The sequence below is a fragment of the Stomoxys calcitrans genome, chromosome 2, assembly GCF_963082655.1.
Source record: "Stomoxys calcitrans chromosome 2, idStoCalc2.1, whole genome shotgun sequence".
Taxonomy (NCBI): domain Eukaryota; kingdom Metazoa; phylum Arthropoda; class Insecta; order Diptera; family Muscidae; genus Stomoxys; species Stomoxys calcitrans.
In genome coordinates, this window is record NC_081553.1 from 135,019,212 (window position 1) to 135,036,401 (window position 17,190).

The window sequence follows — 17,190 nt, forward strand, 5'->3', positions numbered from 1 at the left end:
TATTTTGGCTTGAACGCATTTTGTCTTGAGAAAAATTTCATTGAAATTTTATCTATAGAGAAAATTTCATCGAAATTTTATCTTTAGAGAAAATTTGATCGAAATTTTATCTTTAGGGAAAATTTTGCCTTTAGGGAAAATTTGATTTTGTTAAAAATTCCGATCAAATTTTATTAGAATTTTATTACAATTTAGTCTTTGGAGAAAATTTGATCGAACTTGTTCTTTGGAAATAAATATCTATCATAACTTTCTTGGAAGTACTGCCATTAAAAATGTCCTTGACATTTTGCGCTTAAAAAAATTCTTTTAAAATTTGGTCTTTAAAAGACACTAGCTGACCCGGGCCCGCTTCGCTGCGCCTTCTTTTACTTTATATGGAACAAAAGTATCCTTGGAATATTTTGTTTCGACAAATAAAGATCTTTTAGTGAAATACCATGCTATGAAAATAGTATATCGCTTGACTAACAGTTCAACAATGTAAGTGCCTTTATCTGAATCCCACATGATCTTTGTTGGTCTACGAATTTAAGTTTGCATGAAGGGTGTACTCTATTCTAAAAATACTTCATTTCAGCCCGATATTCTCATGATGTCTGATTTAGTGGTGTTTTTTTCTGGGGAGAGGTGGTCCTGAAAAAATATCAGCATCGTGCTCTTCTCTCAAATGCCATTTATTTAAACCCTTTATTGCCATTGGCTTAGGAGGAGTTTACAGGATGAGGCATCCCCCAAACACATGGCCCCAAAATAGGTTATCAAATTCGTTTTCTAATCTCAAATACCTTCTATTTGAGTCACATATTGGCATGGTTGAAAAATTTTTATCCTTTTGGGGTGTTTTGGGAAAGGGGTGATGCCCTAAATACATGATCCTACATTTGGATATCAAATTCGTATTCTACTCCCAAAAACCTTTATTTGAGCCCCATATTGCGATGGTAACTAAAAAATTGCTGTTTGTGGGGTATTTTGGTTATCAATTCTTGTAAAAATGGGTATCAGTTCTTGCTCTACCCCCCAATACCTTTCATGTAAGCTCCACATTGACATGGTGGGTAAAAATGCCCTTTTTATGGGCGTTTTGGCGAATGCGGTGATCTTCCAAACACTAAGACCGGAAAATATATCAGCAACGTACTCTATTCTCATATATCTAAAAATCATTTATTTGAACCCCATATTTGGGGCTTGGGGTGGTCCCCCTAGGATTTGGATATCAGATACGTTTTCTTATCCTAAATACCTTTCATTTGAGTCCCATTTTGTCGTGATTGGTCTTAATATGTGTTTGGTAGGTTTTAGGGTGGGGCAGCCCCCTAGGTACCCCATCCGAAATTTGGATACCAAATTTTTATTTTTAGAGTACCATATGAGAACAAACAAAATTTCGCTTAAATCGCACTACCCATCTCCGAGATCTGGCGTTTCTGAAAATTAGGGTAAGGGGGAGGGTCCGCGCGCCCTTCAGATATCAAAAAATGTAGTACCCTTTTTTCACCACGCAGTCATAGTGCACCATCTGTGCAAATTTCAAGAAAATCGGTTCAGCCGTTTCTGAGTCTATAAGGAACATACAAACAAACAAACAAATTTACAAACAAACACAAATTGATTTTTATACCCTCCACCATAGGATGGGGGGTATACTAATTTCGTCATTCTGTTTGTAACTGCTCGAAATATTCGTCTGAGACCCCATAAAGTATATATATTCTTGATCGTTGCGACATTTTATGTCGATCTAGCCATGTCCGTCCGTCTGTCCGTCCGTCCGTCTGTCTGTCGAAAGCACGCTAACTTCCGAAGGAGTAAAGCTAGCCGCTTGAAATTTTGCACAAATACTTCTTATTAGTGTAGGTCGGTTGGTATTGTAAATGGGCCATATCGGTCCATGTTTTGATATAGCTGCCATATAAACCGATCTTGGGTCTTGACTTCTTGAGCCTCTAGAGTGCGCAATTCTTATTCGATTGTAATGAAATTTTGCACGACGTGTTTCGTTATGGTATTCAACAACTGTGCCGAGTATGGTTCAAATCGGTTCATAACCTGATATAGCTGTCATATAAACCGATCTTGGGTCTTGACTTCTTGAGCCTCTAGAGGGCGCAAGTCTTATACGATTGGAATGAAATTTTGCACGACGTGTTTTGTTATGATATTCAACAAATGTGCTGAGTATGGTTCAAAACGGTCCATAACCTGATATAGCTGCCATATAAACCGATCTTGGGTCTTGACTTCTTGAGACTCTAGAGGGCGCAATTCTTATCGTATTGGACTGAAATTTTGCACGACGTGTTTTGTTGTGATATCTAACAACTGTGCCAAGTATGGTTCTATACCTGATATAGCTGTCATATAAACCGATCTTGGGTCTTGACTTCTTGAGCCTCTACAGCGCGCAATTCTTATCCGATTTGAATGAATTTTTGCACGTAGTATTTTATTATGATATCCAACAACTGTTCCAATATGGTTCAAATCGGTTCATTACCTGATATAGCTGTCATATAAACAGATCTGGGGTCTTTACTTCTTGAGCTTCTAGAAGTCGCAATTATTATCCGATTTGCCTGAAATTTTGTGCGACGGATCCTCCCACGACCATCAACATACGTATTAATTATGGTCTGAATCGGTCTTTAGCCCGATACAGCTCCCATATAAATCGATCTCTCTATTTTTCTTCTTGAGCCCCCAAAGGGCGCAATTCTTAATCGAATTAGCTGACATTTTACACAGGTCTCCAACATATAATTTAATTGTGGTCAAAGCCGGACCATATCTTGATATCACTCTAATAGCAAAGCAAATCTATATCCTTTTTTGCCGGGAAAGGAACTCGACAAATACGATCCATGGTGGAGGGTATATAAGATTCGGCCCGGCCGAACTTTGCACGCTTTTACTTGTTATATATAAGATTTGGTTGAAAATTTCTATATAAAAATTGCATCAAAAATTTGTGTTTGGAAAAAACTTCATAAAAATTATATTTTTGAAAAAAATTTCATTAAATTTTGTATCACAGGACAAACAATTTTTTAATTATTTTAGAGAAAATTTCACCATTTAATATTTCTGTATTTATCCTGCATATCCGGTAATGGATATTTAAAAATATTAAAAAAAACTAGTACACCTTTTTTGAATAAGCTCAGTTCTCGAACAGTTTGAAAGCACAGTTGAGGAAAACGATGGCCCATTAATCGACTTAGGGACATAAGTAGTACGAAACAATTTTTATGTACATAATGCAATTTTTTTTTTACAAATCGAAATCATTCTACCCAATATGACCAATATTGGACAGCAAACGACCCACAATAAGAACTATCTATGCAAAATTTTATGTGAATTGCCTCATTCATTCCGACGGTACGTGATTTCGTCTATCTGTTTAACGAACAACGGATATGGCTAAATTGACTTCGAAAGCTCAGACGATTGAGAATATTTTTTTATAAATAAATCAAGGTGTTACAAACGTTCCCCCTAGTTCTGAGCCCAGGAACGAAATTCTGATGTCCGTTTATGGACAAAGGGCCGTCGATCCCCTAGCGACCCAAAATGTTGCTTCGGGGCAACGTGCTTTGTATTGTTTTCGATGGCGCTACCCAGGGATTGCCACGCGGATGTAGCAATCACATTTTAATGCCCTTAGGAGTATCTTTAATGTGGACTCATTATCATTACCCTTCTCCTCTTCATCCTCAATTTAAGATTAAAATTAAAATTGGAAAAAGCGCCGTAGGTGAGTGTAATTGATTTGTTTTTCATACCCTCCACCATAGGATAGGATGGGGATATACTAATTACGTCATTCTGTTTGTAACACCTCGAAATATGCGTCTGAGGCCCCATAAAGTATAATATATATACTTGATCGTCATGTCATTTTAAGTCGATCCAGCCATTTCCGTCCATTTGTCCGCCCGTCCGTCTGTCTGTCGAAAGCACGCAAACTTTCGAAGGAGTAAAGCTAGCCGCTTGAAATTTTGCACAAATACTTTTTATTAGTGTAGGTCAGTTGGGATTGTAAATGGGCAAAATCGGCCCATGTTTTAATATAGCTGCCATATAAACTGACCTTGGGTCTTGACTTGTTGAGCCTCTGGAGGACGCAATTCTCATACGATTTGGCTGAAATTTTGCATAAGGTGTTTTGTTATGACTTCCAATAACTGTGTTAAGTATAGCGCAAATCAGTATATAACCTGATATAGCTGCCATATAAACTGATCTGGGATCTTGACCCCTTGAGCCTGTAGAGGGCGCAATTCTCACCGAAGTTGGAAGAAATTTTGTACAACGGCATTTCTCATGACCTTCAACATACGATCAATAGCTTGATACAGCTCCCATATAAACCGATCTCCCGATTTTGCTTCTTGAACTGAAATATTACACAATGACTTCTGCAATGTTCAGCATTCATTCATGGTCCGAATCGGACTATAACTTGTTTTTAATATTTAGGATACTTTTTTATATTTGAAAACAACATAAAATGTTTGCTGTTGTAGAAAAAAATTTCTGCCGTCCCATTTTCAGTAGACTTTCTGCTGTCACAGCAAACATTTTTGCTGTTTTAATTAACAAATTTCTGTGAGTATAAAAAACGAATTTGATATCCAATTTTGGGGCCAAGTGTTTGGTGGACGTCTCATCTCATAAACTCCCCTTAAACCAATGGCAATATGGGGTCTAAATAAATGGTATTCGAGAGTAGAGCACGATGCTGATAATTTTTTCAGGGCTAAGAGTCTGGGGCCACCACAACCCCCAAAACAGGCCTAAATCGGACATACATATATACCGACCATGGCAGCATGAGGCTAAAATGAAAGTTATTTGGGAGTAGAGCGCGAAATTGGTACCCACATGCGGGGCCACGTTCCGAGCTCAAATAACGTGTTCTAAGAGTGGAGTACATCTAGCAACCAAACTTAATTGATCTCCGAAAGACTCCGAACGAATTCATAGACCAATAAAGATCATATGGTATGCAGATAAACGCATTTATATTGCTATACTAGTAGTCAAGCCATATACATTTACCACCTTTGTGGCACTTTAATTGGCGAAAAAAAATATTTAAAGGATAATTTTTGTTCCATATAATGTAAAAGAAGGCGCAGTGGAGCGTACCCGGTTCGGCTAGTAAATAAATAAAAAGATTAAATTTAGGGCGAAATGCTTTTATATACACTTAATATACGATTAAACGGCTAATTATTACAGGTTCTAGTATCCAGTGCTAAAAACACACAAGAAAATTTCGAATTTTAAATTATTTATAAGCGTCACATTACTGACGGTGACAGAAAACTCGAATTGTAACAAATGATACAAACTTTCTGTTTCAATGCCACGTCACCCATCAGAAGGACAATGGTCGTAGAATCGCCATCCACTGCAGATGAAAATAAAGCCGCTCGTTGAGGGGTTTATGGTTGGTTGGTATTAATGTAATATTTAAACATTTGTGAGCAATTAAATGTCCTTTAACTTTCCCATGCTTGAAGCACACGAAGAACTTTGTTTGGCCATTAATGCTGCTGGCAACACTTAAAGATTGAAGGAAACTTTTCCTTTCCAGCCAAAGTTTAAAAAGCGAACGACAAAAATCCTACTCCATCGAAATACCAAAGACCACCACAACAACAACAACAATGTGACATCAAAGTGATATAAAAGAAAAATTCTTAAAAAATAAAAGCGAAAAATTACGATACAGTTGGGGGAAAACCTAAACGACTATGGCGACGACTGCACCAACAAGAATGACGACAGCCCCAACAATGATAAGGATAAGGATAACAACACTAATGATATGGCAAAAGTGTTTAAAGAGCATCATTCATAAAAACCGACATACATACAGACACCCTCCCATTGTCTGTCACAAATACCAAATACCAAGGAGCAACAATTTAAAACCAAAATAGCTAGCAAACCACTGAACAACAATAATGGAAATTACAACGGCTAATAATGCAGCAACTCTCAAAGAAACGAAAGGTTTCTCAACCAAAGTGTCACAAGGCAAAAAAAGAGAAAATATTTCCAACAATTCCAAAGTATTAAGAGTTTGAAAGAATTGTACTTTAATCTCTAATTAGCTCCCTCGAGCATAATGAACGAACACTTTATCTTTGATAAGCAACATTAGAATATGCGAAAATTTCCTCAACAAAATGGAGATGTCCACAGACTGGGGAATAAATGGGGAAATTTTGTGAAAGAAGAATTCCCCAATCAAACATGCATTATAAGTCTATCTTGTCGTATAGAATATAAAGATATAAATTAAAATATATTCCAAAAGGAAGTTCCAACTTAAAGGAAGTTCCAACTTCCGTTCTCACAAGGTGTTGGGATTGTCATAGTCCCATGTAAACATATCTATCTATTTGACTTCTTGAGTCTCCCGAGGGTGCAATTATCATCCGATTTGACTAAAATTTTGAACGTAGTGTTGCGACTTCCAACAATAGTGTCGATTATGGTCTAAATCCGTCGTATATATATACTAGCTGAACCGGGCGTGCTCCGCAGCGCCTTCTTTTATTTTATATGGAATAAAACAATCCTTTGCAAATTTATTTTCGACAATTAAAGAGCTTTTAGTAAAATACCATGCTATGAAAAATAGTATATGTATATCGATTGACTAATAGCATAAAAATATAAATGCATTAATCTGAATTGGTCTACCAATTCGCTCAAAAGGTTAAGGGCCATTTAAGTTTGGATGTTAGATGTACTCCACTCTTAAAATACTTTATTTGAACCCGATTTTCCCATGGGGATTTTGGTAGTTGGAAGGCCTCCAGGTTCGTGGGTTTAGGGAGTGGTATGGACCCCAGTATGGACTCCCGAAAGTAGGTATGAATTTCATGCTCTACTCCCAAATACTTCTCATATTGCCCATATTGCCATAATCGGTACATATGTATGCCCGATTCAGGGGTATCTTCGGGGGTGTAGCCCTAAACAATATATAAGTATAGTTCTCTACTTTCAAATACTATTCATTTAAACCCCATATTGCCACTAGTTTAAGGGGAGTTTATGGGATCAGGCTTTCCCCGAACACTTGGCCCAAAAGTTGTTATCAAATTCGTTTTCTAATCTAAAATACCTTTTATTTGAGTCACGTATTGTCATGGTCGGTAAATTTGTACTCTTTCGGGGTTGTTTTGGGGAAGAGGCGGTACCCCAAATACATGGTTCCACATTTGGATATCAGATTCGTATTCTACTCCCAAATACCTTTATTTGAGCCCCATATTTCGATGGTCAGTAAATAATTGATGTTTGTGGGGTGTTTTGAAATAGGGGTAAACAAATTTGTTTCGAAAGTGTGTATAAATTTCGTGGTGTGGTCCCCCAAACACTTAGCCCTAAAAATATATCAACATCGTACTTTATTCTCGTATATCTATATACCATTTATTTAAACCCCACATTGTCATTGGCCTCAAAATTGGGTATCAAATTTGTTTTCTCAATCTCAAATACTTTTCATTTATACCCCTTACTGCAAAAGTCAGCAGATATGTTTTGGGTATGGGCCTTACAAAATATAAATGTCGAACTCCACTCTCTTTAAGGCCCAAATTGTCATGTTGAGCAAATACCTCTATTTGGGGGTTGTTATTGGGGACGACCGTTCCCTAGACAGTTTGTGCGGAATGTTGATATCAGACCTGCAAAAATTTCCCGTTTACGGGGTGGTGCGGCCACTCAGTGACTTGGCCCTAAAAATATATATCAGATTCGTGTTCTACTCTAAAATACTTCTTCTTTGAGCCCTAAATTACAATGGTCAGCAAATACGCCCTTTTAAGTTGTGTTATGGGGGTGGGTTGCGCCATAGATACTTTTCCCGAATATTGATATCAGATTCGTGCTTTACTCCCAAAGACATTTCATTTGAGCCCCAAATTGCTTTGATCGTAAATTTGTCTTTTTGGGAGGTATTTTTGGAGACGGGCGGCTCCCAAACACTCGTATTCGTATTCTACACTCCAATACCTTTTATTTGAGCCGCATGTTGTTATGGTAAGTAAATAAGTCCTGTTTGGGAGGTGCTTTGGAGAAAGGGTGGACCCAAAAAACTTGGTCCCACATTTGGATGTCAAATTCGTATTCTACTCGCAAATACCTTTCATTTGAGTCCCATATTGCCAAGGTTGGTAAATATGTCCGATTTAGGGGTGTTTTGGGGCTTGGGGGAAAATTGCATATCAGATGTTTTCTAATCGTACATACCTTTCATTTGAGTCCCATATTGTTGTGATTGGTATATATATATATATATTTGGTAGGTTTTGTGGTGGGACGTTCCCCCTAGGCGCCCCATCTGGAATTTGGATACCAAATTTTTATTTTGAGGTGACTATAAGAGATTACACAAAATTTCGCCTCAAAAATTAAAAAAATGTAGTACCCTATTTTCACCACGCGATCATTATGCACCATCTGTGAAAATTCCCAGAAAATCGGTTCAGCTGTTTTTGAGTCTATACGGAACAAACAAACAAACAAAAATTGAATTTTTATATATCAGATATATATTTATGAAAACCATTCTCCCTTTTTGAAAAAGCATTCGAAGAACTTGTCAAATACAATCGATGATGTTGGATATACAATATTCATCTAAACCGAACTTTTAAATTCTTTCAATTTATTATTCGCGATCTATTAACAAAAGTAGCGCAGAGGTTAGCATGTCCGCCTATGACGCAAAAAGTCTGGGTTAAAATCCTGGGTAGAACATTAGAAACAAGTAAAAGCGTGCTGAGTACAGGTGGGGTTAATGACAGCTATATAAAAAATAAAGCGATTTAAATCCCAATGACGAAGTTAGTTTACCCCCATCCCATGGGGATATACTATAATTTCTCCACAGATTATTTTAGCAGTTTGATTTTCCTATCTTTAATTGTTGAAAATTCCGAATCTCTACAAATTTTCAAGGTGTAAGACCTTTTTAAGTTATTCCTTTACGAGTCTTAGGGCCTGAATTCGAGGATAGTCCACCGAGATTGCAGAAAACTCTTCAACAAAGCGAAAGCCACAAGAGCACCACACGATTGGGACATCTATAAGGCTGAGCTAAGAAAATATAAGGTCGAGCTGACAAAGGATCAAAACAAATCCTGTGTAGAATTCTGAAGCTCCGTGAAGGGGACATCTGAGGCCTCTAGGCTAAAGAAGAGTCCGTCCTCGAGACCTATTACGGTGGAATATATTCAGAAATCAGAGAATGTATTGACAAGGTCTGGTGAGGAAAACTCGTTGATACACATTCCCGGGAAATTCTCCAGCGGACATCGTGGCGCCAGAAGAGGTTGTTATTGGTATGCTTTCATTGGCGGTTATCAGGGAAATTGTGTCTGAGCCAAAAATCGTTTGGGCGATAAGAAGTTTCGACTCCTTTAAGTCGCCAGGCCCTGATGATGTATCACCGGTTGAATTACAAGCTGTGTCTGATAGAATGATTCCTTGGCTTAGGGAGATATACTCTGCATGTATCAGCATGTTATATATATATGTGTGGGATGGAGCGACACGAAGGTCATTTTCATTCCGGAAGCAGGAAAACCTTACCACATGAAGGCGAAAGATTTTCATCCTATTAGTCTATCATCCTTTATGCTGAAGACTCTTGAGAGGTTGATAGAAACATATCTTAAGTCAAAAATCCCTGGAGATCGCCTGGCGCCGGAGCAGCATGCATATAGTAAAGGCAAATCCAATGAAACAGCCCTTCACGACCTAGTCGGCCACATAGAGAGTTCTCCCGCTGTCAAGGAATATACAATGGTAGCATTTCTTGACATTGAAGGTGCTTTCAGAAATGTAAAACCGACGGCAATGATGAAGGAGTTCGAGTTTCTAGGCATCAACTCTACCGTTAGAAAGGTTATTAATTACTTACTTACTAAAAGATGCGTTACGGCAGGCTTGGGATCTGTGGATCTAAAATGATGGGTCAGCAGAGGAACCCCTCAAGGAGGTGTACTGTATCCTCTAGTTTGGAATATAGCCATTATCAATATATTATTGTCTCTGAAAGAAAAAGGTATAAAATGGTCGCGTATGGTGATGACATGGCAATTGCGGTTAGGGGAAAGTTTCCCAGCACTTTTAGAGATATGCTTCAGTAAGCTACAAGTTGCCTACAGTGGCACCTATCTCCTTGGGAGGGGAGAATGTTCCATTTACAGAAAGTGCAAAATACCTGGGTGTTTTGGTGGAAATTGAACTTCAAAACCAACATTTTGGAAAGGGCAAGAAAGGCAACTATTGCCCTATACACCATTGGCAAAAGTAGTAGATTCAGACCGCGCGTCATTCATTGGGTATATACTGCAGTTGTATTATATACTATATGGTATTGTGGTCTGGTGGACGGCGCCTTCAAAAGTCCACCATATTTGTGCATCACAGCTGCAATGAGGACGACACCATATGATGCACTGAATTTAATGCTACATCTATAGCCTCTAAGCATTGTGGTTAGACAAATTGCTGCGACCACTGCCGTAAGGCTAAGGGAGCTTTCTCTTCGGTCATGTGGCGGAAAACTGTCTAATCGGAAAATTATGGAAAACCTTCTGCCGCACTGACATTCGGAAGGAGTTCCACTTTATGAGAACCTGTTTGATTTAGGGGATTTGAACGTTCGCAAGTTGATGGACTTTTTAAAGCGATCTGGATGGTTCAACTGTAGGAACTAGAAGGCATCTTCCTTCTTTTGTTCCTATGGTATCACAATGGAACAACCTTACCTAACCTATGGTAATATGAAATCCTATATCCTGAATAATAAAATATTAAGGTCTTCTAAGAGTGAAAGAATAAGTCCTTACTTTGTCCTCCTATTGTGGACTTATTTTAATGCAAAAAATTGTGGAAAAAAGTAAATAATGTTTTCTTCAATAGAATAATGTCCATAACTTTTCGCATTGTAGCATCATTGCGTTACTAAACTCTGAAAACAATTTATTCCCAAAAAAGAAATGTGTGCAATTAAATATTTCATTTGATTTGCTCTATTAGCTAGAATGTAATTAAAATGAAATGGCATTTTCCATTGTGCCATGAAGTCCGCACAGGAGAGGCAATCGTATACTAATGGCACAGCCATCATTGCTAAACGATGATTTAGTTCTTAGAACTCTTTTGAAATGTTAGACCGCGAGGAAACCGTTTAGAAATTATTGCACTCACTCAGCGACCGCGCAAAAGTCGTATCAGAAGCAACGGCATCTCAAACAGCAAAATAAACTGAGTGTAACAAATTAAGCCAAATGAATGAATAAAAATCTACATAGAGCACTGCGACAATGTGCAGAAGACGCAACTAAGGGAGAATCGTCCTTAGCAGCTATCAGTTCTATCTGTGTCTAGTCCTGCCAGAATGTCTGACTGCGATGGCAACTAATTACAATTGGAAGCATCAGCGTTGTTGCATGAAGTGAAACTGACTTCGAAAAAAAGGACGAAGACAAATTAAATACCGACAGATGACGCCTCATAGAAATCAAAAGTTTTCCCTTCCCACTTTCCAGTTGGCTCTAGGCCGCCATTTTCGCTCGTTTGCCTTTCGTGGCGAGAAAACTTTAACCCTTTTGTTGTTTCAGTTGCCTATCGTTGCTTTTTTTCTCGCATATTTCTCAGCCCTTTGTAACACTCGTTATGCCATTCATTCCGTGAAAAGTCCACGCAAATCCTTAAAGGACTTAAGGAATTTAAAAAAGGAAACTTTATGTCAGTTCCGCTTTTTATTTCCTTCTTGTAGGCATAAAACCAAAAGTCTTCGTTGAATTTCTCCCTCTTGCTTGTACTAGTGGGCTGGGGGAAAGAATGGGGGGCATTGAGAAGGCGAGTGGAAGGGAAAAGAAAAATTACACCCTCATTTATATCCGGGCGTAATTAGAATGTTCGTTCCTTTCAAATAGGCGTTTAAATAGTGTAGTTTGTAATTTGAGTTTAAAAAAAATTACAGCAAATTAGGTTAAGGAAATTAGGCCGTAGAAACAAGAACGACTTCACTAATTTGTTTAGGAGTCCATAAATCACAGAGTTCCTTTAGCCATCTTAAAGACTTTGACTCGCAGCATGACTCGTTACAATTCAACTTGAGTATGGGTGCATTGGGATCTTACCTTTTGGCGAAGTCATCAAATTTAAAAGTTTTCTCCACAACGCGGTCATCTATTTTATGAAAGTAAAACGGAAAATATGGTTAATATTGCACAACAATTGATTACGATATGGTTTAACTAACCTTCGACTTCTTCGTTTTCTTCATCATCACTGGGTTCTGAATTTTCATCATCTTCATCGGTAGGATCAACTGCAAAATAAAAAACAATGGCATAGAGAAATATATTAACAAGTTTGATGCAAAAAATAAGGAAAGAAAGACGAAAGTCGGTCGGAGCCGACTATATAATACACTCAAAAAAAAAAGTGAGCCCCAAATAAATGAAAATTGAACTTTATGTGAATAAAATTGACCATGATTCGGCGCTTAAAATTGTTTTTGTCCCGTTTGGTATACACAATCCCATATTTTGAACTATCTGAACTCAATTTCAGCATAATTTAAACATAATTATGAGGAAAATTCTTATCCATTTTAATACCAATTTCATATAAATTTAGAAATATTGATGAATTTCCAAAAAATTATTCTCTTATAATGTAGTATTATAAAAATAATTTCAACGTATGCGGAGCAGAATGAATAAAAGTTATATTTAATTTGTGTAAGGTCGTAGAAATAATAGTTCCTAGGAATACTTTACCCAAGGCTTATACATTGTGTAATAAATTATAGTATAACAATATTAATAATTAAGAAATTTATCATTTCATTAGGAAATAAATATTTGTCGCATTTATTTAATTTGGGCTTAATCAACAAGTACAAATGTAAACAATGGTCATTAATTTATAATTTAAGTCAAACAAAAATTTTAAATATTGGATTTCACTTTCAAGTTCTACTTATAAATAAATCATCTAAAAATTTATTTATTTTAAATATGAGTTATTATACACATCATTTTAAATGTTTTTACCCTGCTTCTAAACATTTGGATATTTTTCCGCTGCATAAACCCATGGTTACTTGTGGTTTGGTTATATTAACCGGAGTTAGTATTTTCCGAATAAAATGTCTAAAGTTGAGTATTCTGTTCATCTTTTCAGGCGGAATGCTCTCAAACTCCATATAAAAAAACGTCAGCAAAACGCTGGAGGAAAATAGGTGAAAAAGTAGTACTCTGTTTATAGTGAGGAAAATGACTAAAAGAAATTTTAGTGGCAACGCTTGACATCATGGTCGGCATATTTCTTGTCTTATTGGTTTCAATTGTTCGTTTTATATTCTTGTTATTTTTTTTACTTGCGAAAAAAAATAATAAAACCATAAGTGCAGATACAAAACGTCTTTTGGTATGAAAATAAAAACAAAATATAACTGTCAAATTCGGCTTGCTAAACAATTAAAGATTTTCCGAAAGCAGAATAGAAAACCAACCCTAAAATGAAATACAAAAATTATTTATGTAACTATAAAATTATTTGAATTGGACTTACCTAAAGTGTACATTTATCAGCTGCTTGGATGTTTCTCTGCTGCAAAAATACCATGCTTGTGGTTCAAAACATATTAGTTGCAGTTTTGATTTATCAAGTAAAATGTCTAAAATGAAAACGAACAAGTAAAAGCGTGCTATGTTCGGCCGGGCCGAATCTTATATACCCTCCACCATGGATCACATTTGTCGAGTTCTTTTCCAGGCATCTCTTCTTAGGCAAAAAAGGATATAAGAAAAGGTTTGCTCTGCTATTAGAGCAATATCAAGATATGGTCCGGTTTGGACCACAATTAAATTATATGTTGGAGACCTGTGTAAAATGTCAGCCAATTCAAATAAGAATTGCGCCCTCAAGAAGTAAAATAGAGATACCAATTTATATGGGAGCTGTGTCGGGCTATAGACCGATTCAGATCATAATAAACACGTATGTTGATGGTCATGAGAGAATCCTTCGTACAAAATTTCAGGCAAATCGGATAATAATTGCGACCTCTAGGGGCTCAAGAAGTCAAGTCCCCAGATCGGTTTATATGGCAGCTATATCAGGTTATGAACCGATTTGAACCATACTTGGCACAGTTGTCGGATATCATAACGAAATACTTCGTGCAAAAATTCATTCAAATCGGATACGAATTGTGCCCTCTAGAGGCTCAAGAAGTCAAGACCAAAGGTCGGTTTATACGGCAGCTTTATCAGGTTATGGACTGATTTAAACCATACTTGGCACAGTTATTGGATATCATAACAAAATACTACGTGCAAAATTTTATTCCAATCGGATAGGAATTGCGCACTCTAGAGGCTCAAGAAGTCAAGACCCAAGATCGGTATATATGACAGCTATATCAGGTTATGGACCGATTTGAACCATACTTGGCACAGTTGTCGGATATCATAACGAAATACTTCGTGCAAAAATTCATTCAAATCGGATAAGAATTGTGCCCTCTAGAGGCTCAAGAAGTCAAGACCAAAGGTCGGTTTATACGGCAGCTTTATCAGGTTATGGACTGATTTAAACCATACTTGGCACAGTTATTGGATATCATAACAAAATACTACGTGCAAAATTTTATTCCAATCGGATAGGAATTGCGCACTCTAGAGGCTCAAGAAGTCAAGTCCCCAGATCGGTTTATATGGCAGCTATATCAGGTTATGAACCGATTTGAACCATACTTGGCACAGTTGTCGGATATCATAACGAAATACTTCGTGCAAAAATTCATTCAAATCGGATAAGAATTGTGCCCTCTAGAGGGTCAAGAAGTCAAGACCAAAGGTCGGTTTATACGGCAGCTTTATCAGATTATGGACTGATTAAAACCATACTTGGCACAGTTATTGGATATCATAACAAAATACTACGTGCAAAATTTTATTCCAATCGGATAGGAATTGCGCACTCTAGAGGCTCAAGAAGTCAAGACCCAAGATCGGTTTATATGACAGCTATATCAGGTTATGGACCGATTTGAACCATACTTGGCACAGTTATAGAATATCATAACGAAACACGTAGTGCAAGATTTCATTCCAATCCGATAAGAATTGCGCACTCTAGAGGCTCAAGAAGTCAAGACCCAAGATCGGTATATATGACAGCTATATCAGGTTATTGACCGATTTGAACCATATTTGGCACAGTTGTTGGATATCATAACAAAACACGTCGTGCAAAATTTCATCGCAATCGGATAAGAATTGAGCACTCTAGAGGCTCAAGAATTCAAGACCCAAGATTGGTTTATATGGCAGCTATATCAGGTTATGGACCGATTTGACAATTATTGGATATCATAACTAAACACGTCGTGCAAAATTTCATTCTAATCAGATAAGAATTGCGCACTCTAGAGGCTCAAGAAGTCAAGACCAAAGATCGGTTTACATGACAGCTATATCAAAATTTTGACCGATATGGCCCATTTACAATCCCAACCGATCTACACTAATAAGAAGTATTTGTGCAAAATTTCAAGCGGCTAGCTTTATTCCTTCGGAAGTTAGCGTGCTTTCGACAGACAGACGGACGGACGGACATGGCTAGATCGACATAAAATGTCGCGACGATCAAGAATATATATACTTTATGGGGTCTCAGACGAATATTTCGAGTAGTTACAAACAGAATGACGAAATTTTGCATGACGTATTTTATTTTTACTTTCAACAACTGTGTCAAATAAGGTTCAAATCGGTTCATAACCTGATATAGCTGCCAAATAAACCGATCTGGGATCTTGACTTCTTGACCCCTAGAGGTCGCAATTATTATCCGATATGCAATTTTGTACGACGGATCCTCTAATGACCATCAACATACGTGTTTATTATGGTCTGAATCGGTCTATAGCCCGATACAGATCCCATATAAATCGTTCTCTCTATTTTACTTCGTGAGCCCGCAATGGGCGCAATTCTTATACGAATTGGCTGAAATTTTACACAGGTCTCCAACATATAATTTAATTGTGGTCCGAACCGGACCATATCTTGATATCGTTTTAATAGCAGAGCAACTCTTTTCTTATATCCTTTTTTGCCTAAGAAGAGATGCCGGGAAAAGAACTCGACAAATGCGATCCATGGTGGAGGGTATATAAGATTCGGCCCGGCCGAACTTAGTACGCTTTTACTTGTTTCTGTTGCTCTCTTCCGAACCTCATTCCGTTAAATAAAAAACCAAACAAACATCTACTGATCGATACGCCACTATACAAGCACGATTGTCCAACAACAAAAACACAAAAAAATCCAAACCTTTACGTTACGATGATTGTGTGGACACAACGAGCGCTCACACACACTGATACTCACTCTCATTCATTTGTCCGAAATTTAATATGAGGAAAAATCACGAACCGTGGCCAATATGGAAATATACAAACACATACAAAGACGGACAAAACATATTCTCACATATATATACAGAATCCGTTAAAAAATATTAAATTGGGATTATTGTGATCACCACTTGCCACCATTTATAAAAAATATGAATTTAATCATAAACAATTAACTACACACAAATGAATTTTGTTTTTTATGTGTGTAAAAAATTCCTAAAAAACTAAAATAGTTTCGTTGGTGAAAATGAAAGAAAAAATCATAACAAACCACTATGATTGTTTTGTAAAGGAGTATATCTTCTACAAGAAGTTAATGAAAATGTCTTAAAAGTGCATTTATTATTTTTAAGATTATGTATACCTTATTCCATTCTCCACTAACCAAAAAGTTGTATACTGAACATGCTTTTACAACGTAGTGGACTTCATACTGACATGTCCTCAAAATAGATGATTTTTTTGTTGTTGTTGTAACTACATTTTCATTGAAGGTCGCGATCCTCGTCAAGCTCCTGAAGGTGAGCAAGCATGTTCCGGTCCAAAGGACCGATCGCCGCGGGAACACGTTGGCCATTGGTTATATAAAGGCGCCAATAACTCGCCTTGTCATGTCTAGCATCATAGGCACTCAGCCGGTGCCGTCCGGTCTCTCAATGAGACTCTCCGCTCGAAACCGCTGATTGTCCGCGACT

General features: G+C 37.3%; 1 protein-coding gene across 1 annotated transcript in view; it reads right to left on the reverse strand.

Annotated features, from left to right (window-relative positions):
* The window catches only part of LOC106082285 (protein timeless homolog), a 960,087-nt gene that overhangs the window by 36,741 nt on the left and 906,156 nt on the right, over positions 1-17,190 (reverse strand). Inside the window, exons 12-13 of the mRNA XM_059362476.1 lie at positions 12,320-12,388; positions 12,198-12,246 (exon numbers count right to left, since the gene is read on the reverse strand). Of these exons, the coding sequence (XP_059218459.1) occupies positions 12,198-12,246; positions 12,320-12,388 (118 nt within the window). The remainder of the gene's footprint in view (positions 1-12,197; positions 12,247-12,319; positions 12,389-17,190) is intronic.